At 42.7% G+C, this 22,461-nt stretch overlaps 1 protein-coding gene across 1 annotated transcript in view; it reads left to right on the forward strand.

The window, feature by feature from the left end:
* tiparp (TCDD-inducible poly(ADP-ribose) polymerase) overlaps positions 1-20,331 on the forward strand; it is a 32,836-nt gene extending 12,505 nt beyond the window's left edge. Inside the window, exons 3-7 of the mRNA XM_079514025.1 lie at positions 1,625-1,814; positions 3,043-3,230; positions 8,996-9,307; positions 16,460-16,717; positions 18,850-20,331. Coding sequence (XP_079370151.1) covers positions 1,625-1,814; positions 3,043-3,230; positions 8,996-9,307; positions 16,460-16,717; positions 18,850-19,039 — 1,138 coding nt within the window. The 3' untranslated portion in view covers positions 19,040-20,331. The remainder of the gene's footprint in view (positions 1-1,624; positions 1,815-3,042; positions 3,231-8,995; positions 9,308-16,459; positions 16,718-18,849) is intronic.
* The last annotated feature ends 2,130 nt before the right edge of the window (positions 20,332-22,461 follow it).

Below are 22,461 nucleotides of genomic sequence, written 5' to 3' on the forward strand. Positions count from 1 at the left end.
AAATCATAGACTGTGCATTCACTGTCACAATATGTACGATATCTCTGAAAAGGCATATCGTGGAGACATTGTATCGTCTCTACGATATTTATAGTCAGTTAAAAGTGTGTGTGTGTGTGTGTGTGTGTGTGTGTGTGTGTGTATGTGTGTGTGCGTGCGTGCGTGTGTGTGTGCGTGTGTGTCCTTGTCTCTTTCTGCCTGCTGTCCATGTGCATGGCATAGCGTGCCAGTGTGCATTGCCCAGATGTGCACGAGTGGTATGTCTGACCCAGAATGGTTTTGCCGGAGGCACTTAAGACACACACACACACACACACACACACACACACACACACACACACACACACACACACACACACACACACACACACACACACACACACACACACACACACACACACAAATACACAAATATGAGACTTTGACCCAGACTAATCCAGACAGTTTGGGTTAGGGGAGGAGTCATGTACAGAATGTCAGGAAACATGCCTCAGAGACATGCAGTAATAGTGTGTTTCAGTTCCACCAGTCATCACCCCATCTGTCCATCCATGCTCTCCTCCATTGTTCTCAGCAAGGACTTGAGGGTTCCAGGGGGTCCACAGACCCCCTAACGCTATATACATTTGCTATTTTCCCCAAACAAAATCTTGAAAAATGTTACCAATGGAAAATTGTGATGGCGTCTGCAGTCAAAATTTTCAGTACTTGTTTATTTATTGTATCTTTCATGGATTTATTGTTTAGTTTTGAATAGTAATAGTTACTTTGGAATATTATTTTGTTAATATTTATATTTTATTATGCTGAAAAAAGGGGTATTTACTCGCGACCCATAAATATGTGTCCGCGACCCACAAATGAGTCCCGACCCAGTGTTTGGGAAACACATCTAGAGCTTATTCGCCAGGCAGATTGTGTATTCCTGCAACGCCTGCCATTCACATTCAGTAGACCATCTCCAGGCTTTATATCCTGACGATAACCAACGATTATAATCTCATTTGCTCATGTTCTGTCACAGGCACACATAGGAACAGCATGCAAATTCTTACACTTTGCATGTTGTTGCATGTAGTGGCATTCCCCCAGACACATGCACTCGCACACACAGGCTAGAAAAAATACATGGTGATTGTGCACGCATGCACATGATTGATTGCCTTTCTTTCATCCTATGAAATATGTGGGTTCCACGTTTAAATGACAGATTGTTACGTGTTCCATCGATGAGGCCGCTATTGCTTGCATTTGTACAATTGTAGTGGAGAGCTTGTAGAGGGTGTGCCAAGATGCTTTTAAATATAGGTATTGGCAGGTTGTTTTTTCTGGGCTGGTTTTTAAAGTGTAGGTGTTTATTTGTGCTTGTTTCCTAATGTTGTTTACCGTAAACCAGTTATATACTCCAACAGGGACATTTCCATGTCAAGGACCCCTAGATTAATGCATTATTCTATCAGAACATTTCTGAGATTGTACTTCGTAATTTGTGTACTTTGTCCACCGCTGATTTTAACCGGACATAGGCATGGAGTCTAATAATGCCATGGCCTCCCTATTAGTATTCCCTATGTGTACCAATGATGGTTCTAACGGCTGTGTTGTGTTTGTGTGTGTTTCCCAGGGGCAGGGTGTTCTCGCTGGACTTTGGAGCGATGCGAGTGTGTGACATGGAGTTTGATCGCGTGCGACGATTGACCACTCCCCCCAACCCCGTAACCACCACACCCACGAACCCTAACACCGCCCCCAACTGTCACACTGTGTGGAAATACTACTGCAGAGACAACTTTGGCTGGAGGGAATACTCAGAGGTGAGTGTGTGTGTGTGTGTGTGTGTGTGTGTGTGTGTGTGTGTGTGTGTGTGTGTGTGTGTGTGTGTGTGTGTGTGTGTGTGTGTGTGTGACTGTGTGTGACTGTGTGTGAGTGTGAGTGACTGTGTGTGTGTGAGTGTGAGTGAGAGTGTGAGCGTGTGTGCTCTGCAAGCCACTGAGGCCAGACACATTAACTCGGCACACACCAGTCAATCTACTAACCTAACACATTGCTGGCATCAATACATCACACAAATCATTACAAATTGACTGCACTCCCCTTATTTTCTGTCTGCATTTTGTGTGTGTGTGTGTGTGTGTGTGTGTGTGTGTGTGTGTGTGTGTGTGCGTGTGTGCGTGCGTGCGTGCGTGCGCGTGCGTGCGGTTAATATTTCATCAGCATGGTGTTTTGTTTCGATGACAGTCCCCTCTTTGCATTTCCTGTCAGCCCCGCCCCTCTCCACCCCGCTACACCTGTCATATTTCTCCATCATTCACATTGTCGCTGTCAGGTGGAATCCTTATATGTCCGAAACCTATTTAAAAACACAAAAATAAAACAGTGAAAATAGCCGCCCTACAAGCTCACTACTTTATGATACACTAGGCTAGTGCATTATTTACAAAAATGGAGGTTACTGCCCGACAGCGAGGATATTTGTATCAGTCTTCATCCATGCCCCTCCCATGTCCCTCCCATGCCCCTCCCATGCCCCTCCCATGCCCCTCCCATGCCCCTCCCATGTCCTCCCTCCCCAACTTTGTCTTAAAACTTCCCTCCCTCCCTTCCTCCTACAACACTCTTCCTAAACAGTGTCCGTTGTGAGCTTGTAGGTCTGCTATTTACAGCGCATGACGCTGTTGTGCGACGGAACATAAATTAGGCTTAAGTGTCATACCGAAAGCACATATCAAATGGCAATATTGACCAATAAAGTATCCTATATCGGAAGTGACTGCAATTTCTTTAACCAGTTTCAACTTTGCGTCCCTTCTTAGGCATGTCATTACAAGTGTAAATTGTAAAACTGCAAAGCATTGCAACGCAGATGGACAGAAACATAAGCAACGGTTTTCACAATATTCTACAGATCCTGTGTGTGTGTGGGGGGGGGGGGGGGGGGGTTACAGGCATGCAAAGAAAATATACTTTATGTAAAACTACATTCACGTGATCCAATTAATCAATCTAATTCCCTCTTGTCCTCCTCCTTCATCCCCCAAACAGCCGGTGGTGCGTCTGATCGAGGAGGCGAGCGGGCGCGGTCTGAAGGAGGTGCGTTTCATCACTCTGCAGAACCAGTACATCCTCAACATCAGGGAGGGTTTTCAGCAGAACGCCGTGTTCGGCTTCAGGCGGCAGATCAAGAAGCGTCCGGCCTACATGTCATCTGTGATGCTCACACCCCACTTGCAGTAAGTCACAGAGACTGCCCATATTTGCGATTAATCACGTTCAACATCTAATTCTTATTTCCCAGATTGAAAGGTATAACAGGGCTCCTACTACCCTAACAGGTCCATTTGGTTCCATTTGTATACTGTCAGAGTTACAGATTTGTAAGTGTCCATTTAGATTGCCCTCAAGGGAATACTGGTCACCCTGGGCACAATTCTGGCAAACTCTGTCTCTACCTGGTATTCCTAAGCGGCAGTAACCTCAGTAAACTATGTCTGAACCTAACCTTATTCCTATCCTTAACCTCAGTAAACTATGTCTGAACCTAACCTTATTCCTATCCTTAACCTCAGTAAACTATGTCTGAACCTAACCTTATTCCTATCCTTAACCTCAGTAAACTATGTCTGAACCTAACCTTATTCCTATCCTTAGCCTCAGTAAACTATGTCTGAACCTAACCTTATTCCTATCCTTAACCTCAGTAAACTATGTCTGAACCTAACCTTATTCCTATCCTTAGCCTCAGTAAACTATGTCTGAACCTAACCTTATTCCTATCCTTAACCTCAGTAAACTATGTCTGAACCTAACCTTATTCCTATCCTTAACCTCAGTAAAAAATGTTGCCAAATAAGTTGCCAAAAACCTGACATGTGACAGAGGTCACTAATCGGGTTGGAACTCTACCTTCATGTTATGAACAGTAGCACGCTAAGCTACAGTGAGTGGGGGTTGACATGTAGCAACAACAATGTTTCATTAAAGTATTTATAAGGCACATTTTAAACCAACTGGAGTTGACCAAAGTGTTGTACAAGTATAGTAAAACAGTAGAATTACTCAAGTTGAAATGAAATGCATCAGAATAGGGAGCATGGTGATTTTCATCTTTACCGATACTAGACCGATGGAAGTTGGCCCTACCCGGCTATGCAATTCCCGTTGTACCCGTGTCAGAGTACCCGTTCTGTGTACCTTTATTCATATGGAGTTCTGTGTCAGGCATGCCCGAATATGGAGTGTTGTGATGTCAGAAGTTAGAACAGGCCAGCTCCATATATGGAGTATATTCTGGATAACCATAGGTGGGGCGAACGTTTTTCGAGTTAAGTGGATTACAGACATATGTACAGACGTACAGAGACATGGTGCATTTATAGATAGATATACGTATGTATTTGTTGTAGTGCTAATGATCTATTAGCCACATGAACCCAAGCATCCCTATTCTGAGGGCGAACATTGGGGCGAAACTAGCCAATGTAAAAAATGTACTATATTTGCAGAAGAGATTTTGTGAAAGGGGGAATAGGAGGGGGCTAGTACAGAGCCCTGGGGGACTATGGTCCATGAAGTATATAGGGTTCAAGTGGTTAACAGCCATATGTCTCTGCAACACTGCTGAAAAGCTCTGTGAATGAGAAAACCACAATCCCTACATCCTGTGTTTTACGATTAACGATAGTCCTCCTTAGCGATCTTGATTTACAAACTTTACAAAAATATGAATTAGGTCTATGTAAAGGCAGCTATAGAGAGTAGAGTGTATGGGCGTGCCAGGCCAGAGTTTGGGAACATCAAAATGTACAAAAAGTAAACGTGTCTCAATCTCAATCTGGATGTGGATGTCATCATAAATACTGTTGCTTCTATTAGACTATGATATCCTTCAACAATGAAACTGAAATGCACTGCGATGCCTTCGCCTTGTGTGCTTGTACTGTTTTCTGTGCAAGATATGATGCATAACAAAATGTGAATCAGGCTCAAGTGGCCTCAAAGACTTAAGTAGGTTGAGCACCTGAAGATGAACCTGGGCTGAATGAGGAAGGAGAGAGGGATGATGAAAGTGTGTGAAACAGCTACATATGTCATGTTGTCCTGCATTTGACCACATTATAAGGTACACTATGTGCCTTAACACAGCTCACTGCTCTGTGGCACAACTTGTGGGTCAGTCTGTCTTTTTGGCACTCAGTCTTGTAAAAGTACGCCCAGTGTTTGGGACATGGTGCTACTAGCTCATAATGGGTTTTATTATTAGAATGTACCCCTTGGTTTTACATGAAGTCCCTCTACCACACTACACTCACTCTCTCTCGCTGTCTCTTTCTCTCTCCATATTTGGTATATACACTACAGTGGTGTAAAAGTAGCAATACCACAATGTAGAAATACTCTTACAAGTAAAAGTCCTCTATTCAAAGTTTTACTTGAGTAAAATTATAAAAAGTGTTCATCAACTCATCAAAATATACTGTACTTGAGCAAAGTTAGTACTTCCTCCACTGTATATATTCACTCACACACACACAGTCTCTCTCACGCACATACTGTTCTCGGTATGTGCTACAACACTGTCACCAGTACACAATGCGTTCTAGCTGGCACACAGTGTTAATGCCGCTGGCATTCCTGCCGGGGCCAACAACCTCACGACTCGCTAACACTTCCACGCAAAGTTACATTTTAAGAGGGTGCAACATTAGCAGCCTGAGCTTGCAGGACACCCACATCATTCCTCTCAAGTTTAGGTCACTGCAAAAGCATCTTAACTTTGCTCTTTGATGCATTGTATCTCAGCACGTAGTCTTAACCAGTCTGGGTGGCTTGCACACCATAGCATTCCTTTCAAAATCAGCTCTCTGCAAGGATCTTAACGCTTACGCTTGACCTTTCATCCATTGTTAGTCAATAGAACACTAGCAAGCAGAATATTATAGCATTCCTATTGAGGCTATTATACTGATCTACAAAGCGAAAGTGCAGTAACTATGTTTTTTGAAAACACTCAGACTTGTCTTAAAGGTCAAATTGGCCTTCATGATTTTCGGGGATAAACATTTACCTCAAGAACAGATATACAATTAGTGCAATATCATCTTTTATCAGTTTAATTCTTTCCTTACTTACTGCACTTTGGCTTTGTAGGGCAGTATAGCCCTCTCAAAGCGATCCATTATAAATATAGATTAGAGTTCAGAACTTTGAACCAGGGTGCTATAGAGTTCTTTCCGTGGCTAGCTCATTCAAAAGCATCTTACTTGTGTTATATCTATAATCTGTGTACATCTCTCGTCACTGTCTGGCTTTTTGTGTTTATAAATGAATGCCCTACTGTATTTTATACTTCATTGTGGGACAGTGTCACATAGAAGGTTGCCACCCGACAACAACAATATGTACATTTTTCCACTACTTTATGACTTTCCACTTTCCAGTACTTTCCACTACTTTATGACACTCTTGTATGATGAAGTAGGGTGTTATTTTACAAAAAAATTAAAAAAAGATTAAACGTTGAAATTCAGAGATTCTGTCTGACAGCAACAATATGTATATGATCAAATGGAAGAGGGGGAACCACAGTACATAGAGACAAAGGGGGAACAGAGAGAGAGAGAGAGGTAGAGAGACGAAGAGGATGAGATCTAAATGGCTTCCAGACAGACAGACAGACAGACAGACAGACAGACAGGGTGCTGCGGGGAGGACTGGGTGAGTGTGAAATGTGACTGTGGGGACTTGGAATGTGGAACGAGGGATTTGTCTCTGGACATTCATCCACTGGTTCATTCCCTCCCGTAGCTGCCTTTCTGCTTGCTCTCTCTCTCTCTCTCTCTCTCTCTCTCTCTCTCTCTCTCTCTCTCTCTCCCTCCATTTATGCAAAGGAATTCTAGCCGAGCCTCGTTGTGAAATATACATGTAGACATTTACCGGGAATTTTTAACAGCAGATATTCTGCCCCTGGCCTGCCGCACATTACAGACTAGAAGGAAGCATATGCGCACGTGTGTGTGCGTGCGTGCGTACGTACATGTGTGCACGTGTGCGTGCGTGTGCACAGACTGTTCATCCAGGAACAGTTTGTCCTAGACTTTGAGGTTATTAGCTTGATTGGCATTTTCTCTCTCTCTCTCTCTCTCTGCATCAATTTCTTGTTATCTGTCTTTTTCCATTTCACACCAAGCTCTTTCTGGCAGGCTTCAAAGCACACAGGGAATAAAGACATTGATCGAGATGGAGAGATCGGGACTGGAGAGACAAGATAAGAAAGAGAGAGAGAGAAAGAGAGAGAGAGAAATAAGATGAGAAACTGTCCCATTGCCTCAGAGAATCACCACGATCACACTCCTGACAACGCACTCACACACACACGCTCGCACACACACACACACACACACACACACACACACACACACACACACACACACACACACACACACACACACACACACACACACACACACACACACACACACACACACACACACACACACACACACTGTGGCTGATAGGGCTAACATCGTTTCGGCTGAGTGAGAGATAACTGCCAAACCACTGTTATTGACTCAAATGTGCTAGACAATAGTTTTCCTGCGTGACACTTCTATGACAGCTCCACAATGGCATTCATTTTCTCTCTCTCTCTCTCTCTCTCTCTCTCTGTCCCTCCATCTCTTTAATCAATCTCTCTCTCTGTGTCCCTCCCTCCCTCTCTCTCTCTCTCTTCCTGTTGTGTTGTCTGGTGTCTGGCTTTCATTTTTCCTGTGTCCTGCTGTGTATGCCTGGTGATGGCCTGGCCCGCTCACTGTGCCGAGCATGCTGGTGATGTCATTGTTGACAGTTAACTGGTGTATGTTTTTTTGTGTTTTTATTTGCGGACGGGGGGTGGGGGGGGGGGGGGGTTGCTTCTCTGCATCACGCATCGGGTTTTCCTTTTTTCATGTCGGAATACAGGTTTGATTAGAAACACTTGGTGTATAATATAAAGGCATATGTGAGAAAGGCGGCGTATTGTAATGGAAGCCATGTTGGGTGATGTATTCATATTGTCGCTGTTGGGGAGAAACTTTTTAAATGAATGCCCTACTTACTCTAAGTTAATCATACAGGAGGGTTGTAATGTACACCATAAATGTAGTGAAAAAAATAGAGCTTGTAGATCGGCTAGTGGAATGGCTTTGGACATCAAAGGTTTCCACCTGAGTGACGACCAGTGAAGATATCCTATGTGGATGGGTAGGCCCTGTTATCCTCATTGTACAAATGGAACCACATGGCATTTACTTCCACTGTCTGAGTCATGGGGTCTGTGCTGTCAGTGGCCTAAAGCAGACAAAACCACACCGAGGTTCCTGGAAATTAAAAAGGTTTAAGAACCGGTGTGCAGATGCAGTATTGTCGTGTGATGTGGCCTTCGTAGTACCTTATTACCTTATAAGTGCTTATTAGTCAATAATATTATCAATAATTTTTCTGACATTAAAGCATAGTTACAACGCAAAACCCCTGTCCATTTACAATTCAGGCATTTAGTAGACGTTGCTATTCAGAGACAATAAACAAGATAATTAATCACATATATAGAATGCAGAGAGAACAGTATATATTGCTTCAAGAAACTAGGATGCCAGGTAAACAATGAACCCAGGCATCTGTCTAAACAACATGCTATCTGTTCCTGTTCAACACAGGAAGTATCATTATGTCTAAAGCAGTAGTTCTCAAAGAGGGGTCAAGGCTCCCTCAGGGTTCCAAATGGAGAGTGTGCACCGTCAGAGTTATGGGAGTCCATGACATTAAAATGTTGTCATTGTTCGTATTCATTTCATTGTATTTTGTTGGTTTGTTTTTGAAAAATATGCGAAGCACTTCAAGTGTCGGAATTGTAACTAACGATGTCTTTGTCTTTGCATCACAATCACAATAAAGATATTTGAAAATAAGAGTTTTGAGTACCAGTGGTCTAAAGCTCTGTTGTCTCATTTTTCACCAGGACGTTGGGCGGCCTCCTCTCTTTCTCTCCGCTCACGCTCTCCATCGGCTCCACGTCCTCCTCTTCCTCCTCCGTGGACCTGTCCGTCTCGCACCCTCTGTCGCCCACCTCCACCAACCCCCCCAGTCCGTTCCCAGAGACCTGGCTGCCCATGACCACCAGCCAGGACTTCCTGCAGGTTCCTGTGTCCCGGGACGACCGTAGCTACCGCACCGTCTACAGCCTGTTCCACAAGACGGTGCCCGAAACCAAGTTCCGAATCATCAAGATCCTGCGCGTACAGAACCCCTTCCTCTGGGAGAAATACAAGAGGTAAATTAAACGAATCCTCCAAACATTCCCATTTGAAAATATTTTGTGCCAGGTATACCCTATACAAGATTAGTTTTTACGAGTTTTTTAAGTTGATTTTTATGCTATATTAGGCGTTGACACTAAGGGTTTCCACCTGCCCCTGGCAGGTAAATAAAACCTTTGGGCAGGTGGAATTGCGACCTCGCCCTAAGGGCGACTTACTGGTGTGTTAAGGTGCGTTCAGACTTGGATGGTTAGAGCGGCGTGATTACATACAAAGTCAATGCAAAGACGAGAAGTTGCACGAGCGCCGCGAACGGGCGCGGTGCGACCTGGCACAGCACAAACGGGACGAACCGAGGCGAATATTTAAATTCAAGTATTTTTTTTACTCGCCAATGATCTATCAGTCCGTCATGGGAAGAGATCACCTTCCTCACATAGTTCATTTCAGTCCAAACGTTTGAGGAAGTGACCTAGTTAGTTCACTAAAAAGAACCTGTTCATTCATGACCACCATACTGGTACATATAGAATATTGAAATGTAAAGGAAATGGGAAGTGACATGAAGGGAAATTCATGATTGCCAACATAATTTCCTCTCTGTCATTCAGTCGTTTCCCTTTTAATCCTTTAGGCTTATGCCCTTTTAAGTCTGAATTCAGTAAATTGACATATTGAATACAAGTGGACATGTTGAATTGTGTAATAGACGTTTAGGGGGGAAAGTGACTATCAATTCATATGGATTTGTTATCCCACAGATTTTTAGAAAAACCTCAAAAGGTTGGTGACAGGTGCATAGGACAAAGTGCATATAATAAAAAGGGGATATTTGGATAACAAAGAAAAGGACCTGCACACTGTCAGAAACTTTGACGTAAAGTTGTAGGAAATACTTGCCATTAATACAGTGGTTGCAAAGGTATTCATTGACTGCCTGAGTCCCGTGGTGGGAGTTCTGGTCTGGTTTTGGTGAATATTAAAAGTAGTTCCGGTCATTTGGTGGGGGGCACTGGGGAATCCACAAAACTATAGCGTCATTTTATTGTTGACCTATTTCTACCATATAGCCCCAACTTTCGTTTAACTTTGACCTCACTGTCACATGGAACTACATTTATGTGCTGCTGCTGGCGTAGTGGTACTGGGCACTTTGGAAATTGTTTTCCCTCCCAGTGAGTGACGGTGGCAGACTTGTGGAGAGTCTTTGGAGCGTGTCTCCAGCAATGACGTGTGTCTCATGTCATGTTTACATTCCACATGCGTCACTACGCATGCACTCTGCTTGCGTATATACAGTGGTGTGTTGAGGCAGTCTAGGATTAACTGTGGATTTGGTGCTAATCAAGTGTTGTTTTTTTTTACTGTTGATATATAGACACTTGTTTTTTTTACTGTTGATATATAGACACAATCATGTGGTTGCTTGAGCTTAGTTTGTCTGAACTACTCACTTAGTTTGTTCAACCGTTTTTCTGATTGAATTCTATAATTTCATCCTTTCATCATATTATAACTTTAAGCATAATATTTGGAAGAATTTCATACAGTGACCGTATGGAATATACTGTCTGTATGAGTTCAGTAAGGACCTCTTTTCTGTTGACGTTGCATTTAGTAATTCTACTAATTGAGTCACTAATAATGTTCTAAGACATTGACACCTATTATCACCATGTTTTTTTGTAAATGAATGCCCTTCTTCATCATTCTACAGTGTCACACAAAAGTAGCAAAAATAGCAGATCAACAAGCTCAAAATGAGTTGCGATGCGCTGCGTTTTCTTGCAGATCGGCTACTTTTGAATTTGAATCCTGAAAGGTAACAGTTTTGAAAATATGGGGTTTCCCCCCCGACAGCAACAATATTCATATTCATCCACTTCTTGCATCCACTGCATCGAACATTATTCAAAGCATGAATCAAGCAAGCTGATCTAGACCACAACATTTTTGCAACGCTGGCATTTTACAAACTGCACGGGTTTGACTGACATCGGGTTTGTGATGCGAGTGCAGATCCAACACAGATATGGCACAGCTTGACAGGTAGCTAGCTACTACACCGTGAGAACATTTCCAAACATGTTATCCTACACACAGGCTCTCTCTGTAAATATAATAAATCATACATAAAAATGAAGTGAAAATGTATGGGAGTTTTGTATGAAATCTGCAAATTGTCGCTGTCCGACGGAAACCTTGTATATCAAAAACCTTTCAGGAAATATAAAATCTATAAAAAAAAAAAAAAAGTGATCCAATGTACTTATTTAATACTTGTTAATACTTTTAATTGGCTAAATATTTATAAAACGCGTGCACACACACACATTTTCACATTCACTTAAAAAAAGGAATTATAAAAAGATTGTCTATTCTTGCTACTTTTGTTGACACTGACTGTAGTATGACGAAAAAACATAATAAGTTGAAATATGCACGAGGGCAACAACATGCTTTTATCAGTGGTGTGAGACTCAGCCTGATGGCAAGGCCTGCGCGCTGCGGTGACGCTGCTCTTTCTGTTGTGAGTGGAGGGCCATTCCACTCTCACCTGTTAACTGTACTTTCCTCCCACACTGGCTCCACAGAGTTTCACAATGATGTGTGTGTGTGTGTGTGTGTGTGTGTGTGTGTGTGTGTGTGTGTGTGTGATGCACAATCTAAGTGCTTTGGATAAAGGCGCTATATATAAAATGCACCCACCATAACCTAGGGTCGGCTGCAGCCCAGTGGCTGGGGTGGCCCAAAAAACGTAATTATGAAATTGTAGTAAATTGTAAAAGATATTGCAATTCAAGTGAGATTTGTGTTTAGTTATTGTATATTTAGTTCTATTATGGTGATTTTGCTGCTCCCCACAGACTTTTTGGGCCAAAACGAACGCTCACACGGCTTGCCGTGTGGCCAAAAAGGTGTGTGTGTGCATCTGCAGAGTGCAGGGCATGCAGCTGTATCTATGTTTTTGCATCTGTGCTGTTCTTGCTTGCGTGACTGTGTGCTAGTGTGCCATAGTGGGCATGGAATCGTGAGGCATTGGGTGCATGCAAGCATCTGTGTGTGTGTGTGTGTGTGTGTGTGTGTGTGTGTGTGTGTGTGTGTGTGTGTGTGTGTGTGTGTGGGTGTGTGTGTGTGATGCTTGTTGTAGTCATACATAGTACATACCTGTGTTTAGGTGGGGGGGTCCTGGGATTTCATCAGATGGTGCATCAGATAACTGTCAACTGTTGACCATATGGTGTCTTTTCTACATGACATTCTGGTATGGGTAATATATATATATATATTTACGACGAATTGCTTTGTAGTTGTTATCTGTGTTGAGCAGTAAAAAACAAAACAAAAAAACCCCACATCAGGTGTGAAAAAAGGTTTGAAGGAAGGATGGACAGATGGAGAAAGATGATTAGGGGACTCCCCTCTGTAGGACTCAGCCTCTACCTCCAAAACTCAGTGAGGGGTCCATCATCAGGGGGGGGTCTGATGTAAGGATGACATGGGGGTCCGTTTAGACAGTCGGGGTCATATAATGATACAACCAAACTGGCGTATTTCAAGGTTTAGTGATTTTTAGGGAAGTATTTTGCATGCTGTGGTGAGATTGTGTGTGTGTGTGTGTGTGTGTGTGTGTGTGTGTGTGTGTGTGTGTGTGTGTGTGTGTGTGTGTGTGTGTGTGTGTGTGTGTGTGTGTGTGTGTGTGTGTGTGTGTGTGTGTGTGTGTGTGATTGTATGGATGCATGTATGTGTGTGTATAGATAAGGATGTATGTAGGTGTTGTTGTTGTTTTCTTTTGTAGGTGGATGTAGTGAATGTGTGTGTGTGTGTGTAACAGGAGAAGAAGTGGTGATCATGTTGGTTGTCACTTGTTTTATTTGTCTATGGGACCCGGCGACTACTGGTGATGGCAGGCGAACAGGCGAAAAGTGGGCGGAGGAACGTCGCCCAAAAACATAAAAATAATTAATCTTTTTGGGCGACATCGTCCGGCGATAGCGGGCAATTAGGCCATTAAGCCAATGAAATTCATGATCGCTCACCGTTGTTCTCCCGCTGTTACAACACACTGTTACACTAAACTAAGCGATGTGACAGCATGAGCCAGAAAGAAAAAGCAGTGTGTGTGTGTGTGTGTGTGTGTGTGTGTGCCTGCTCATGAATATGCAAGACAGTGTGTGTGGATGATAATGCATTAGTGACCGATGTGTGCCCTTCTAATTGGCTCAGTATAGTCTGTGTGCATGCATGCATGGTCGTGTGTGTGTGTGTGTGTGTGTGTGTGTGTGAGTGTGTGTGTGTGTGTGTGTGTGTGTGTGTGTGTGTGTGAGCATGTGTGTTATTTCCTCAAGTCATGGAGGTGAATGCACAATGCAGGTTAAGCAACTCTCTTACTATAACAAGAATATCTGCGCGTGCGTGCGTTTGTGTGTGTGTGTGTGTGTGTGTGTGTGTGCGACTGCCTGCGTGCGTGCATACGCGTCTGTGGTGTCGGCCTGTGTCAGGTCACAAGTTGTGAGTTCACAGGAGGTCAAGCCGGGGTCACAGCCTATGCGGCTCACAACGCTTTCTCCTACGCATGGCTGCCTGATCTGCTCACATCAAACAGACTGTGTGTCTGTGTGTGTGTGTGTGTGTGTGTGTGTGTGTGTGTGTTACCAGTGGAGAAACAGCGGCTTAGGCGCCAGCCTCTTATGCGGTCTTAGCAGTCTCTGATCACAACTGACTTGAAATGACAGGATTGTTGCTAGCTGGTTACTGAGAATTCATTCACAGTGTTGGCCTGTTGCATGTGTTACAGTGTGGGGGGTGTTATTGTAACCCATACAGGTCAATTGTTACTCTCAGAGCCAGAGGTGAATTAACACCCTGGATTATACCGTGCACTTTGACACTTGAAAATCAAGAGCAATAGCAGTCACATACAGAAGAGCAAAAGCAGTCACATACAGAAGAGCAATAGCAGTCACATACAGAAGAGCAATAGCAGTCACATACAGAAGAGCAATAGCAGTCACATACAGAAGAGCAATAGCAGTCACATACAGAAGAGCAATAGCAGTCACATACAGAAGAGCAATAGCAGTCACATACTGTACAGAAGAGCAATAGCAGTCACTTACAGAAGAGCAATAGCAGTCACATACAGAAGAGCAATAGCAGTCACATACAGTAGAGCAATAGCAGTCACATACAGAAGAGCAATAGCAGTCACATACAGAAGAGCAATAGCAGTCACATACAGAAGAGCAATAGCAGTCACATACAGAAGTAGAGCAATAGCAGTCATATACAGAAGAGCAATAGCAGTCACATACAGAAGAGCAATAGCAGTCACATACAGAAGAGCAATAGCAGTCACATACAGAAGAGCAATAGCAGTCACATACAGAAGTAGAGCAATAGCAGTCACATACAGAAGTAGAGCAATAGCAGTCACATACAGAAGTAGAGCAATAGCAGTCACATACAGAAGTAGAGCAATAGCAGTCACATCACATACAGAAGTAGAAATTAAGTGTTTGTGTAACTTCTTAATTCAACTCATGCTCCTCTGTTCCTTATCTCTCACCTCTTACCCACATTAGCCCTGGCTTCCCTATTGTGGGAATTAATGTCATTATAGGTAAAAATCACACCCGTGTGAACTGAGTGGTGCAAATCACCCCCCCACCCCTCTCTCTCTCTCTCTCTCTCTCTCTCTCATTAGCAGGCAACAGTGCAATACTATCTCTCTGTCTCTGTTTCTGGCACAACAGCGCCCCTACTGGTACTCATGAGTCACACATGAGACACACAAACATAGGTTAACACGAGTCACATAGTCACAGGTCACAGACATTGCTGTTCCTTGGAGTGGTTGCACCACTCAAAAATCTAAGATTTCCAAAATAGCAGATGTACACACAACTCATGACACATCGCATTGTGACACATTTTGAGTTTGTACTGTAGATAGGCTATTTTCCTAGATAGGCCAATCTCCTTAATCTCCTTTACTTTAATCTCATATACAACACCCAGCACTTTAATGTCTATATCATGTACAGTATGTGCTGTGCTCATCATGCACCTTATGTCTAATCTCATGTACACACTGTACCCGATGGATATGCAACGTGTGGATAATGTTTTATTTTATTTGTCTTTCTTCTGCTCCCCGTGAGCTTGCACAAAACTCTGCCACTGTTTTACACATGTACAGTAAACCTGGGATGTGACAATACAAAAAAAATCGATTCTATTTTTGCTCTTCATCATGTGACAACATAAATGAGGTTAGGTTAGGTTAGGTTAGGTTAGGTTAGGTTAGCTTAGCTTAGGTTAGGTTTAGGTTAGGTTAGGGTTAGGTTAGGTTAGGTTAAGGTTAGTTTAGGTTAGGTTAGGTTAGGTTAGGTTAGGTTAGGTTAGGTTAGGTTAGTTTAGGTTAGGTTAGTTGGACCTTTTTGTCTTGCTCTATAAACTGCTGCATATACCGGTTTGATTTTGATTCAATGCAGGCTAAACAGCTTCATAACAATGTTGCGTTTCGTTTTCAACCCACCTTCCTCTTTCTACCTTCTCTTGTCCTTTCTAAGATTTGTTTTGTTTGAACAGACATAGAATGTAAATTTCTGCAACACCCTGACTTACCTATTCCTTTCACTTGTTCCCCTCCTCTTATTTATGTTTGGATCTCTCTCTTTCTCTCAATTCAATTCAAATGGTAAAATGGTAAATGGTGCATTTATATAGCGCCTTTATCCAAGGCGCTTTGCATAGATTGTGCATTACATTCACCCATTCACACACACATTCATACACTGATGGCGGCGGAAACCATGCAAGGTACCAACCAGCACATCAGGAGCAATTAGGGGTTCAGTGTCTTGCTCAAGGACTCTTCGACACTAACTCTGGGGGAGCCCGGGTTCGAACTGGCGACCTTGCGGTTACCATCCGGAAACTCTACCCCTGAGCCACCGCCGCCCGAATTCAAAATGCATTATTGGCGATTTGGCATAATGATTTGGCATTTTACATTGCCAAAGCATACAAATAATATAAAAAGGTCACAGCAATACGTTTACGGGGTGGAAATGAATATCATACATCCTATATAGTAATGATGAAAACAAGTGAATAACAAACAATCTCTCTCTATCTCTATCTCTCTCTCTGCCTAACAGGAAGAAGGAATACATGTCTCGTCGTCTCTCCGAGATGGACAGGCTTCTGAGCGAGCGGCACCTCTTCCACGGCACCTCGGCCGACGTGGTGGAGGGCATCTGCAAGCACAACTTTGACCCGCGCGTATGCGGCAAGCACGCCACCATGTTTGGCCAGGGATCCTACTTCGCTCGCAAAGGCGTCTACTCCCACAACTTCTCCAAGCGCTCGCCCAAAGGTGTCCACTGCATGTTCCTGGCCAAGGTCCTCACTGGCAGGTAATGTGTGCTTTCAACCTGACATCCTTATTTTGGCATTATGCACAGTGGTGGAAATTAGTAACCAAGTACATTTACTACTACATCTCAGAGGCAAATATTGTACTTTTTACTCCACTAATTTATTAGAATTATTAGAACACTTAAGTTAGTTACTTTGTAGAGTTTGATTATTATTACAAAACACACTAACCATATATTTCGGCCACAATGCGTTGCGATGCGACACATCGTGAGGTTGTAGATCGGCTATTTTCAAAATATCTCATACATTTTGAACTTGTGAAATGGCATTGGCATGACATACTTTTAGTTTTGGTACTTTAGGCATATTTTGATGCCAATACTTTGGTACTTTTACTCAAGTACATTTTGAATTCCAGAATTTTACTTGTAACAGCATTTCTACATTGCAGTATTTCTACTATTACTTAAGTATTTTTTTTTAATAGATATATTGATAGATATATTTTGAGGTACTATCGATTCTCAAAAACACTATCGATACACCAAATACTGATTTGATGATCTTGGATGTTACAGGGACTATGATAAATGCGAATGCAGATCCCACTGTTCCATATCCTCTATATCGTATACAGTTGGAGGCCATCGATATTGTCCTTTTCTTTTTGCTGAGGTTTGCGTGATCTGCGCAAAAGGACAGTTAACCCATTTTGGACGGGAACCCCTTTTGGTGTTTTAAACATTATGTTATAATTTAGCTATTGCAAAATAGCAGATCTACAAGCTCATAGCGCGCCACCGAGTGGCGCGCTACGAGCTTGTAGGTCTGCTATTTTTGAAAATATTTATTTCAGAAAACTGGAGGATTTAGAAGGATTTTTTTAAATGTTGAGGTCAGGCCTAAATGGGTCAAATGATAAGGGACAATATCGGTGGCACCCAACTGTATGTATCATGTCACCATATCCTGGCCGATACACAGCCCTAATATCCTGTATTTCATCCGCAGTCTTTCCCTGTGTTTGACCGATCATATAACGTTTGGAGGGAAACAGATGGGATTTTGTGCACCAATTATTTTGTCCCAGATGTTGCAGCCAGAAGTCGCAGAGCATCAGTAACTAGGGGAAAGGTCGAGGCTAATTTATACCCCTTTCGATAAGTGACAGAAATGACAAGAAAGTGTTGTTGGGCTAAGGTGTAATGATCTGGGACTGGGTTGGGCTCAATTATTGTCCATAAATAGTTTTCCTCAGTGGAAAGGTGATCTTCTCAAGATCTAAATGTGAAACCACTCCATTGTACTCCATGACTTTTTTTTTTTTTTTTTTACAGTGGATTAAGTGTACTGCACGTGAAAACAACGTCAACGTCACGTGAAATGTGTCCCGAGGCTGTTTTGTCATAAAACCATAGTTACATCATGCAAATTCCCTGCACAGGGTGCATATTGACTACATAATATGTAAAACAACTGATTTGACTGAAACGGTCACACTCCACTCGCTCCGTTTGGCTGCAGCAGATGTAATTGTGCAGTGTTGCCAGAGGATAGTGTGGTGGTCCAGGCTCTTGCATTTTAGAACCGCACCACACGTGGCCCTCCTCCTCCTTTAGGCCTGGGTTTTATCCTCACAACAGCCCCAAGAACAAGACATTGCTTCCAGACCTGTGCGCAGAAATTGTATTCCAATGTAGTTTTCAGATAGTGAAGGTGCTTTTTTAGACAGTGAAATGTGTTCCAAATGGACACCCCACCATCAATTTAACATCAATTACATTATGGTTGTTATTTTGATGTAGTGTTTCCTTCTCCTCCTTTAGTTTCCATGTGTCCCATCCTGCCCAAATTAAACCATTAGCCATGCATTTGACTTTCTGTTTTGTTTTTTAGTTTTTTGCATGCCTATATACAGCACACATCATGGCACTCGATGATGTTTTTTTTATCTGTTTTACAGTTTACAGTTGAACCTGAATAATATTGTACAAGCTCTTACTACTACAAAAACTATTGACTGCACAAAATTCAAGAATAGCGTAGAAATGTATTCCACAACTGACAAAATAATGTTTTCATCAACTAGATATACTTTTTTATATAAAGGCCTACAAATAGCTTTGACCAAATGACTGACCCTCTCCTTTGTGCTTTGTGTTGGCAGGTTTACGGTAGGAAACCCCTCCATGCGGCGCCCGCCACCCATCAGCCCCCGTGACCCCTCCAGTGACCTCTACGACTCCTGTGTGGACAACTGGGTGGACCCCCAGATCTACGTCATCTTCAACGACGACCAGAGCTACCCCTACTTCATCATTCAATACGAGGAGGTACCCAGCACTGTGGGCATCTGAGACTGCACTGGAGCACGCCTAGCCTCGCAAATGGCATTTGCAAGAAGAAGCTTTCTGTTTTTTTTTAGCCGACTTTGACAGGATGGCTATCAAAGTAGCTAAAGGCTAAACTAAAATCTTCAGAGTTAATTTGCAAATCATTTTTGACCGTGGTCTGTGATGCATGGCTCTAACCGGACCAGACTGCATTGAAATAGACCAGATGAAACTGGTCCAGACTGGACAAAACCGTAACTACGGCTGCTTTGTCATCCATTGCAAAGATGTGCTTGGCTCCAAGACCAGCTGAGGCCAGTCTTGATCAGATCATGGTCAGTGCCAGACTAGACTAGAGCAGCATCTACTTCATGCAATGGGACAACGCGCCCTAAGGCACCAAGAACTTCTGAGACGACACTGGACTGGACTGGATTAGAACTCAACTGGACTGGGCTACACCAGATCAAACCAGTCTAGGACTGGTCTGGATCACTTACCCCTCCTTTATCTGAGGCATCGAATCCTGAGAGGACATCAGAGCAAATCGTTTTGATTTAGACGAGACTGGGACAAACCAAACTCTGTCCCTAGATTATTATTATTATTATAACTCAATCCTAAATCACTTTTTTTTCCTTTTTTTTTTTTTTTTAACTTGGCTCGACATTGCCTTAACAGTACAAGGTTGCATCCATCCAGGACTGGCTGGATTGTTCTGAGGAGCCAGTCACCTCACAACTAGAAGCACCCACACATAGAGTTACCATGGTCATATCCACTCCCACCCTGTTATCTTGAATACAGCCACCATAGTGTGAGTGTGCCCCGCCTCCATGACTTTTTTTACAGTCGTACATGTGCTATGTGTGTCTTTGAATCTTCAACATAGTGGACAGCTATTATATGGCCTCTTCATCATGTGGACACTGGACAGTAGTTTCCATGGAACTAGGAGTTATACGAACGGGGCGTTTACGGCAGCCATTTTGAGGACAGTTGCACACGGTTTGAAAATATTTCTCTTGGCATTTGTTTCCTCGGACGGGGAACCGAAGAATGAGTGAGACTGAGTTCTCCAGCAACGGGTTGTCATTAACAAAAAAATTAAAACGAAATGATAATAATTCCTGAAACTCGCATCTCTTTCTTAGACCGTTCTCTCTGAGGGACAGTAGAAGTGTTTTGGTGAGAGACACTGTACAGACATTCTCCTTGTTTATATTTGAACTGTGTGCCTTTTGTTCATAAAATGTTTATTTATGTTAGTTTAATGTTACATTGATTAAATAAAGAATCTAAAAACTAAAAAACGACAGAGCTGTGAACTGTGATTTTATTCATTTTATTCAGCTAAGTACATTCAAATGTAACCTCAGTTCGCTGAAAACACATTTGGAGTACTTTCTCTGAATTATGAGTTTCTTACCCTTGTAACAACCTTGTCATTGTTATTTATGTACTCGATATTCTGAGGGACGAGTCAAATTAGCCTACAACTGTCACCAAACAAAAGAATGACCAAAAATAAGCAATTACAAACTTTCTCTTACCTCTTTATGCTTCCGTTTTTTTGTGTGTTGGTGACAAACTTGCTAGCTCATTGCCGTCTGCTCGGATGTTGGCTTAAATTTACAAGCTTCTAAACTACATTCCTCATCTGAATTAGGGAAAAATCTTGTTTTTTGCCAAACTGGTTGTGTTAGTGGTGTACTGACATTAGAGGAAGTGGGGAAGATGGGAATGTTATTACAAATTTGAACCACACAACAGCCATTTGTCCTGCTGAAATCAACCCATAACTGCCCACTGATGTGAGTCATGGCCGCTAAAATCCCCCAAAGACGCAGTGGAAAGTGGGTCTGCATGACAAAATGTACGGCTGTGGATGATTTCAGGAAGCATTTTGTATTGTATGTCTGCCGGCTTGTTCTTGTTTGGAGCACTTGGTATACAAATGGGAAAGGAATTCCCCTCTTCTCCTTCTGATTCTGTTTGTCTCCACATATCTCATTCTAGAACTCCATTCTTTAGCCCCCTCCCTGGCTCTCTGATCCTCTCACTCTCCCCTCACCTCTTTCCTGTTGCTCCCCTCTGCCACCCCCCCAGCATATGATCTAAGCTCCATGGATAATGTGGTCCAGAGCTCCAGTGGGAGGCTGGCGGAGGTAGCCGTCTCCCCCCTTGCCGGAGGCAGCGTGCTGGGGGAATCGGCAGCTCTCCCTCAGACCCCTGACCAGCCCCGCCTGTGGAGAATCATCCACTTCTCATTCCTCTGACAACACCACTCCATCCTGTCATCCGTATCGTCTTCATCTCCTCTCCTGACGTTTCTCTGCCTAATCCTTTTTATCTGATCTCTATTTCTCCATCGCTGTCATGTACTGTCACTTCCTTTTTGTCTCTTTCTGGCTTTCTATTTGCTGATTTGTTACAAGTACAGTAGGTAAACATGCTTGTCATGTATCTTGTTATTTAGATATTGATAATGATATAGTACATTTAGACAGACGCTAGGTCTGATTTGATCCATTAACCTAGTTACTTTGTGTAACTTAATTGTTTTCCTGGAACTCTATTATTTACTTGACCACTGGATAAGAGTGTCTGCTAAATGTCTAAATTGCAAATATAATTATTGAGTACTATAGTGTGGCTCCTAAAACAACCCTATGTATTATTATTGTTACTACAAAAGCTAGAACATTAAGTCTATTGGTAGATCAAACTAATTTACTTTTGTTAGAACTTGAACTTAGAATTCATACTGGACACCCGAATCATCTCGTCCTCTCAAGGTTATAACAAACAAAAAAATATATTGTTTGCGTAGCATTTCCAACCTGTGTTGGAATACCACCTTTCTCATTCTAATCTCCCCCCTTGCTATTTGCATTATACCAACCACCTATCTCTCTCTGCCATGCTTGTTTGACCGGTCTCTCTCATCTGACCAGGGTCACCATTTTGTGCAAGTTGTTCATTTTTATTGCTTTTTTGGGTGGGTGGGGGGAGATGCAGAGAGAGCAGAGGAGTCTCTTCGTGCCTCCTCTCTAAGCTGCATGCCTGTCTGCTCTGCCCTCTTCTCATGTGCATGCAACATTGTGCTGCTTGCCCTCTACCTGCCCCTCTCTCTCTCCCTCTCCCTCTCTCTCTCTCTCTCTCTCTCTCTCTCTCTCTCTCTCTCTCTCTCTCTCTCTCTCTCCCTCTCGATGTTTCATCTGTATTTTGTTGGGTGAAAACCTTGTATGTCCAAAACCGTCTCTTTTTCATTATTATAGTTAACAAAAAGTGAAAATATTCTATGTACATGCTCGCATTGCTCGGCTACAAGCCGTGAGCCTGTAGATCTACTGTTTTCATTGATTTTGTGTGACACTTTGATGAAGTTATAATTTTTAATTTAAGAACAAAATTAAGTAAACAAAACAATTTAAATATGGATA

The sequence above is a fragment of the Electrona antarctica genome (assembly GCF_951216825.1).
Source record: "Electrona antarctica genome assembly, chromosome: 11".
NCBI lineage: Eukaryota > Metazoa > Chordata > Actinopteri > Myctophiformes > Myctophidae > Electrona > Electrona antarctica.